Source organism: Papaver somniferum, unplaced genomic scaffold (assembly GCF_003573695.1).
Source record: "Papaver somniferum cultivar HN1 unplaced genomic scaffold, ASM357369v1 unplaced-scaffold_132, whole genome shotgun sequence".
In the NCBI taxonomy this organism is placed as follows: Eukaryota; Viridiplantae; Streptophyta; class Magnoliopsida; order Ranunculales; family Papaveraceae; genus Papaver; species Papaver somniferum.
Window position 1 is genome coordinate 18,865,656 of NW_020622381.1, and position 8,297 is coordinate 18,873,952.

General features: G+C 36.9%; 2 protein-coding genes across 4 annotated transcripts; one reads left to right on the plus strand and one right to left on the minus strand.

Moving 5' to 3' along the window:
• The first annotated feature begins 2,722 nt into the window (after positions 1-2,722).
• Positions 2,723-5,198, plus strand: LOC113333070. The gene is made up of 2 exons (XM_026579562.1): positions 2,723-4,805; positions 4,897-5,198. Exon 1 carries the CDS (start codon positions 3,096-3,098, stop codon positions 3,744-3,746), a length of 651 nt encoding a protein of 216 aa, XP_026435347.1. The 5' UTR covers positions 2,723-3,095; the 3' UTR covers positions 3,747-4,805; positions 4,897-5,198.
• Positions 5,199-6,510: 1,312 nt separating this feature from the next.
• LOC113332657 lies at positions 6,511-7,981 on the minus strand. Of its 3 annotated transcripts, none has more exons than XM_026579182.1 (4): positions 7,569-7,981; positions 7,293-7,367; positions 7,046-7,195; positions 6,511-6,941 (listed from the first exon to the last, which is right to left on the minus strand). In XM_026579182.1, exons 1-4 carry the CDS (start codon positions 7,941-7,943, stop codon positions 6,645-6,647), a joined length of 897 nt encoding a protein of 298 aa, XP_026434967.1. In that variant the 5' UTR covers positions 7,944-7,981; the 3' UTR covers positions 6,511-6,644. The 3 variants fall into 3 exon arrangements, with proteins under 3 accessions (XP_026434967.1, XP_026434966.1, XP_026434965.1); XM_026579181.1 differs by having other exon boundaries at positions 7,293-7,463; XM_026579180.1 differs by having other exon boundaries at positions 7,293-7,981.
• Between the last annotated feature and the right edge of the window lie 316 nt (positions 7,982-8,297).

The following is an 8,297-nucleotide window of genomic DNA, read 5'->3' on the forward strand; positions in this document are numbered from 1 at the left end:
ATCCTAATTCTGGTTTTTCATTTTTTTTGATCTAAATTAGAGTCGTTAATCGAAACATAAAAACATATAACGATCCTTTGTGAACGACCCCATTTTAAAATTAACGACTCTACGTGGAAAAAAGGCAGAAAACGGTGCCCATTTTAAAAATTAACGACTCCATATGAAAAAAAGAAAAAAAGAAGCAAAAGACGATGCCCAGGTAACAAGAGTCGTCATGACCCATGTGAAATCAACGAACTAAAACCCTTTGTGCCAAAGTAAGAAGCTAAAAATCCTTTGTGCCCGTGTAGTTATAACAAGCTAACGACCCTTTGTTCCCAAGTAGTTATAACAATCTAACGGCCCCAAGTACCAAGCTGACGACCCTATGTGCTCAAGTAAGAAGCTAACGACTCCATAGTAAAAATTAACGACTTCATGTGTACTTTGAGGGTCGTTAATGTGTAACTTTTCGGATGACGATCCTTTTTAGAATCGTCAGTTTTTATCATGTTTCCATGACGATTTTTCTTAATCTGAAAAAAATTTGTAGATTTAAGTCGTCAATGGTGGTATCAATTAATTAACGACTTTCTATAATCGTTGGGATATACATCCCTCGACACTGACGATTCTTTCTCTGAGTTCTGACATGGCGTTAATGGATCGACTCCTTCTTCATTTTCAGAATTGGTATTTTCGTTTAGGATAATTAGAGTTTAGTACTTGGGTTGTGACCAACACTAAGATTTGGTCTAACATTTGTCCAACATTAGGGCTTGGTACCTGGACTAGGCGTTGACCCGAGTTGACCGTCTTAATAATTGACTTCTGTCTAGATATTATTTAAAAATTTCCAACAAAATAAACTAAATTAAATTACCAAACCAGGTTACAATCATTCCCTTAATTTTATCATCATTTACATCATAACATACAAGGCCAAGAATCATCTTCTTTAATTTCTCCAAACCTATCACCACCATCGGTCCATCACCATATCTGTCTCTCTATCACTACCAGTAACCAAAATAAAGTAAATTACCACCATATCTATGACCATTTCTGCCCAGGTGACCTTCTACTCAAAAACACCACCAATTAAGCCAGCAACCGAAATGAATCAACGAACCCATCTAATTCCCTGCCAATAAAAATTCCTAATCACGATCTCATCTTTATTTGCTTCCAACCAATGATTGAAGTGAACCAACATCAGTTTCAGACTCATAGTATTAAACCCAATGTATTCAATTTCTTCACCATTTCTACGCTCCATGAAGTCTCCATCTATAATTCTCTGTAGGATTCAATCTTGCACCAACAGATGCTGCAGAAAATGACGGTTGTTCCACAAAGAACAGATTATCCCTTAGCATCGCCATATTCGCCTCCAATGTAACAACGTGGTTTTGATTCAACAAAATTGGGGTAGAAATTGGGATTTTGGTTTTGATTCGATGAAATTAGGATTATGATCTAGTCAGTAAACTAGGGTTTTGTTCGATTCAGTAAGTAATGGTTTTGTTTGATTCAGAAATTAGGTTGATTGAGATGTTGAATCACTAAATTAGGGTTTTGTTTGATTTAGAAGTTGGGGTTTCGATTAATTGAAATTAAGGTATTGATTTGGGAGAGTAACTAATCCATGGCTTTGTGACTGAAGAAATTAGGGAAGAAGTTAATGGAGTTTAAGGCGGTTGTGTTCTTGGTAACATTCAGGGAAACTTGATTAATCAAACCTAACAGAAATAAGTTAGAGTAGAAAGAAGAAGAGGAAGCAATACCTAGTACACAAACCTTGGATGGATTCTTAACTCTAATTGACATGTAAGTTGAAAAGATTAAGAGATCCAGAATTGAGGCGAAGGAAGAAGACGATGATTGACCGAGGAAAAAGAATTCAAGGATTGGGGTTATTGGTGTTTTGCATCCGAGCCATAGATTAACTGATTTTCTTTTGAACCGTTGGATCTTAGACCCACCTTAGGGCTAAACTTGTAATCTCATTATTTCACATATTTTTATTTTAAAAAATCAATTAAAAGTTAGGTCATAAACGGTCAAATCAGGTCAACGTCCGGTCCACGTATCAAACCCTAACGTTGGACAAATGTTAGACCAAAGCCTAGTGTTGGTCACAACCCAAGTACTAAATTTCAATTATCCCTTTTCGTTTTAATCAATGGGATCTTCATTAGCACCCTCATTTTGAGATGAAGACATCACTTTAAAACTTTCTTTTTTTTTCAAGTTTTAATTCTAAAATTTGATTTTAATCTAACCATACTAATTAAGTTAACTAAATTATCAACACTAATCAATCCAGGAGTAATTTTGCCATTATTCTTTTTTGGGATAAGGGATAACCTCCAATTAGGTTATGATGATCTTTTTTGTCATGTAATGTGAGGCCCCTAATTATTTTCCGGGGCGCCAATTAAGCCTCAAGCCTTGATGTATATGAGGGGAGGATCGACTCAGGCTATTTCACATTTTGAATGCCATTTTTTTTCCTCTTAGACGCATGTTCCAACAGAAAAATGGCACTAATTTTACAACGTCAAAAATATAATAGAAATGGGCAGTAAAGTCAAGTAAAAAACTCTCAAGGTTATCTACTTCCCATTAAAATAACCCAGGGATAATTCCGTAATTGACAGAGATACTGTGAATTGATTTGCACACCTCACAAGGAGCACGAACTTCATTTCGATATTTAAATTCAACTCTGAGTTAGTTTCAGATCCGCCTTTCTCGTATTTTAGAGCTCAGTTTATAGAGTTTTATGGTGCTCTTATAAAAACAACAAGAATAGGTTAAAACCAAATCACCACCTGTAGAGAAAAGAAGCGGTTTAACAAAAACACCACCATTTTTAGATCTAACTTCACCAATTTCCTCCTCACCACATCTTTTTTCTCTTCATTTTTACAGTATAATCCAGTGAGAAACGAACAAGTTTATCACTAGGGTTTCACTTCTCAAACATCCTCCCTTTGGTTTTACACTTCAGATACTCAGATCTAAAAGCTCTACAGTGATTTTCTCGTTTTACACCCGGATCTACATTTTAAACGAGTGATTTCATTTATTTTGATCATTTTCTAGAGATGGAGACGCTAGTTATAGCTCAACATAGAAGCCAGTATTACGGAGGAAGTAGTAGTAGATCTTATCAGGGTTCTTCAGATGGGTTCGGTGGTTCTTCATCTCCTTCTTCAAGTGGTTGTTTCAGAGGAATTAATTGCAGAACTTTTCATCAATCTGGTGGTGGTGTTGGTGGTTCAGCAGGTATCTTACCGACTCCTTCTCCATTCAAATCATTTAACCCTGATTTTCATCAGTCTTTCTCATCACCAAAAACACCCAAATCTGTTAAAAATCCTAATTTTGATGAGGAAACCAAATTTACTTCTTCATCTCCACCCATTACTATAAGTTGTATCAAAGATAGACATTTTAGTAGTGATGATTTTACTTGTTGTTCAGAACTATGGGCTGGTCCTGCTTATTCTAACTCACCACCACCAAGTTCATTACCTTTACCTAAATTTTCACTTAGACCTAAACGTAGTGTTTCATTACCTGTTTCTTCTTCTGATGAAAAAATTGAAATGATTCATCAGTTTGCTAAGTCTGCACCACCTTCGCCTACCAGAGAATTAGCAAAGCTAGATAAAAATGATATCTTTGAGAGTATTGATTTTGCAACTAAAGATCTTTGCCGTATCCTTAATTTGGATATTGGAAAGAATGATTGATGGTAATGAGTTTAGGTTACTTCTGTTTTATATATATCTTCTTTTCAACTTTGAGTTAGTGGAGGTAATTTTGTATATTGGGGAGAATAGCTCGGTGGTGGTAATGGTGGTTAGATATAGTCTATATTAGTTTGCAGTGTAAGGTGGTGGTCTTTATATCAAATTTACGGTAGTTGTGGTGGTAGAAGAGCTGAAACGACAGAGTTTTAGATGGTGGATATCGAACACGGTGGCTTGTAAATTTATGGGTTTGAAGAAGATAAATGAAGTACTGGGTATATGGAGTTTGAATTTTAAACTGCATTTGAGTAATGGTTGGTTAAATGAGAACTCGGATAATTGTAAGGTTTATGCCTCCGTTTGATCCAGCTCAATCGTGATATTCGTTCTTTGATGGTTGCTGGAGCCCTCAATGCCCCAGGTTCTATAAATATTGGTGTCTTAAGGTCAGAATTCATATACCATGTATATTCTATAGGTTATGTAGGTTTTTCTTCATTTCTCAGTTCCTGGTAGTCATTCTATTCCTTTTAGATTTCCAAACTTCAATCTCATCCTTCTACAATCTATTCTTAATGTTCAGGTTAGATGGCACAGATAAGCTTCTCTACAATAGTCTCTTTTCTATTGCCTGTATTGGCTGCTTATATCTCATATCTCCTATACCTTTTCTTTTCTTTTTTGCTATTGTCTGACATCTTTGATCACGTCTGCAAGGCATTCACCTCCCTTTCCCCCCTTTTTCTAGTTTTAAAGAGGGAAAAGTGGGGAGAGGGGATGTGAATAGTATCCTGTTTTCTTCCCACCTTTTCTGGTTTCAATATATAGTATAGCCAATAATGTGCCGTCCTGTTTTGTAAGCCCCATCATTTGTGTATTTGTTCGATTTAGTCCAGTCCACATGTTTCCTTATGAAGGTGATCGGTAATTTTCTTTCTACGCATCTCGTCTAGCCCAGTTCAGTTTTCTCTTAGTGTTGCTCTTTCAAGTTCTCTTTTCGGTGGTGGCTTTAATGGTTTTCATTTTGGAGATCACAGATCACTCGCTCCTGTTCAGAAGGTGAAAGCCCTCTCGTCTTTTCCATGTTCTTTGAGAATTTTGTGATCCACCTGGTCGATTGTCTAATTCATGTCTGTTATTTATGAAACAGGGATGATTCATGGATTGGAGAGAAGAATCTTCTGGAGATATTCCCTACTCTGAAGTATGTTTTATTTTGTTAAGTTTTTTTCTTTTTAAATGTTCCTGCAAGGGGAGACAATATGTAAAATCCTTGGGTGGGTGGTGAAGCTTGTGTTATCAGAGCTACGACTGTTTGGATATGCTTTTGTTCTCTCTTGCATAATACTAGTCTTTGTAGTTATAATAATGTTTCAGAATGTTGATCTAGAGTTGACAAGATGATTCAGTTCTCTTTATAAGAATCTTAATTATTCTGCACGTTTATTTGCATCTCTTAGTTATTTGTTCCTTTCAATGACATTTGGTATGTTAGCCTAGTGTTATTGCCTCTATTCTCTGATGAAGTGCGCCGTTATTGGTGTTATTCAGTTATTTTTGTTTATCAATATTGTGCATTTGGGTGGTTTTTTGTTCCCTGTCTGGTACTTCTGTAGCTCCTCTTTGTTCTTATTATTTCAGAAACTGGGTGCCTTGTTTCATCATGTTTTGTTTCATATGATCTGTATTTTTCTACATTGACAATGTTGTATGAAACAGATCAATGGATTTAATCTCGTTGTGCATGTTTCTACATTGACAATGTTGTATGAAACAAATCAATAGACTTAATCTGTTAGTTCGTTTCTGATAGGTTAGGTGTCAACACACGTGTTGCTAGGTCTACTTGCTATGTGTGCGTTCAGTTCTGGCAGTTAGCTTACCGGGCTAATGTTCATATAGTGGGACTGCCAAGTTGCTAGGTCTACTTAATCTGTTGTATGAGTTCAATAGTGGCGTAAGTTTCTGAGTTTACTCACTCTTTTCTTCTTCACTTAAAGTCTCCAGACCATATCTTCTTACAATGCCAAGTTGCCCAAGCAGTCTTTGTAAGAGGTTTGGCGCTTAGTTGGATCAAATTAGGTAAAGAGTATATACTTCCTTGAAAATGGGAGCAAGAGTTGTTTTAGTTTAGGTCATATGGAAAGCTCAAAACAGACCATTGCTAATTTGCTATCAAGAAGATGTAGCATTACTGAACACCATGTTGCTACTTTTCCCATTACTTGGCCGGGGAAAGGGGTCTGTTTTTGAGCTCTCCCAGCATGGAAAGCTCACATGCTGCAGTAGCTAGAGCCCATCGATGAAAATTGGAACTAGAATCCTTGCTTGTTCTACCACTACCCTGTCCGAAATACATGGAGGCTGAGTAATTTGGTTAAGAAGATAATGGAAGCGAGTTTTAGCTCATATCTTTGCAACATTCGGAATGCCAACCACAGTGAAAATTAGTGGCTCTCTTCTCATTGCGGGGATGCTCGTCTTTTGTCTGTTAACGAAGATAGGTAAGGCCCCGGATCACTGAGATCCTACAAGTGGGAGATCGACGGGCCGTGGAGGGTCAATAGATTTTAATCTCCTTGGTGGTAACACCTTTGTAAACAAGGGGATGGTTCCCTTTAGGTTCCTATTTAGCAACTCCTTGAACTGAAGAAAAGGTTTTGCGGAAAAGACATAAAAGAGGCTTGATATTTGCGAAGTCACTGTGAGTAAACATTAAACTTGCAAGAACATCATCATTATCATTTCAAAGTTCAGAACAACTCGAGTTTAAACAGCAAATATTCATTCAACAAAAGGCACAAAAAATGTGAAATTCTCATAAGAGATGAGATCTCTGCATATATGTTGTTTTAGAAGTATTTCAGCTTGAATATTGCATCTGTCAAGGATAACAGACTAAGTTGGGGGACTGGAGCGGACTTCTGAACGAGTACTGTATTCCTGCTGGACAAATGAGGATGGTACCACCACCCAAAACTGCTGCTCAATTTCTGCAACAACTCTTGCAAGTCTATTCTTCAAAAACTCCATTGCTGTAAAAAGCAGTCTTGAATTCTCCAGTATTGAGCTTCGTCTGTATTCAAGTACCCAAGTATTTGAATCCAATTGCACAGCTGATGCACTCATTCTCTGGAGTAACCATGTTGAACTATTTGAATTTCGCACCGAATACCCTAATTTGCCATTGGGCCACTAGTTCATAGAAGGAAATAAGAATATCAATCACGAGTTGAGATGGTTGGACAAACTTATCTGAAAGTTAAAGGGGGCTAAAAAAATGAAAACCATGGGACTACCTCTGTTACTCTGCCGGATAAAATGGTGACTGATCGAGAAGAAAACCCTGTTGAAAGAAGTCCTGCAGTTTGCAGTGGCCATCCCCAGATGCTCACTTCCTCAGCCATGGATTCGTAGAGCTTACACCGCGAAACTACCAGCGAGTCCTCCTGCACTCAAGTTTCCATTAATTTTGTTATTTTCCAATGAAACCAATTAGGGTATTAATAAAAAATCTGCAAAACTAAAAGAGAATTTTTTGGTTACCAGATTCAATTCCCAAATAGAATCTTTAGATCTGCAGCTTGATATCTTTCCTGGAACAGCTTCACCGAGGTTTCTCTGTAAAAACCCTAACCTATCATTCAAATCACGGCCAACCCAAGATTGTTTCCCAATAAAATTCACAGTCTCCGGCGACAATGTTGGTTGAAAAAGCTCCGAAGCCAACCAAGAAAACCCAGAATCAATCGCAAAAATCAAACAAAAACCCACAAATATCTTCCAAAGATTAAAACTTGAAACCCAGGATTTCTTTCCTACCTTTTTGATTGGTTTCTCCAAGGAGGGAAAGGATTTTGCTGTAGATTTAAGAGGCGGGGTTATCAGAATCGGTTGAAAACTACTACCTTGTTGTTTGGGTGTTGATAAAATTGATTGATTATAAGAGATTGGGGTTCTTTCCACAGAAGATCTTAATTTTGATAATGATGATGCAGATATTTTTGTTAGAGAACTCTTTTGAATACTCATTGGCATTAGATCAAGTGTGGCATTAATACTTGCTAAACAAATCTCACAATCACAGTTTGTATCTTTTCTGCATCCTGGAAAATAACAGCTATCTCTATCTTCCATTGTTGTGCTTGATCTTGTACCTGAAGATGATGACGATGATGATGTTAGACCAGTCTTCATGGCTTTCTTCTTCGTTTCTCTTTACTGTTTTTCTCTGTTTCTTTATGCCTGTTCTCTCAGAAAATAAGGTTTTAATTCAAGAATATAAAAAATTCAAGAATAAAAAAGGCAATTTGAAATTCAAATTATCTAACGGTCATATTTTAAACGGACAGTAAATGTAAAATTTCATTCCTGATATAGAACATTTACTTTTCAGATAACGAATCCTATGGGTTGACCAAAAGTCAACTTTGACTTGACTTCTTATGGGCCTTGAGTAAGAGCTCATTTCTTGTTGGGACTTGGGACAAGACTGAGGATTCGCCATTGGTTTTATGGGGAAAGACTACAGGCTACAGCTCAAGTCATTGG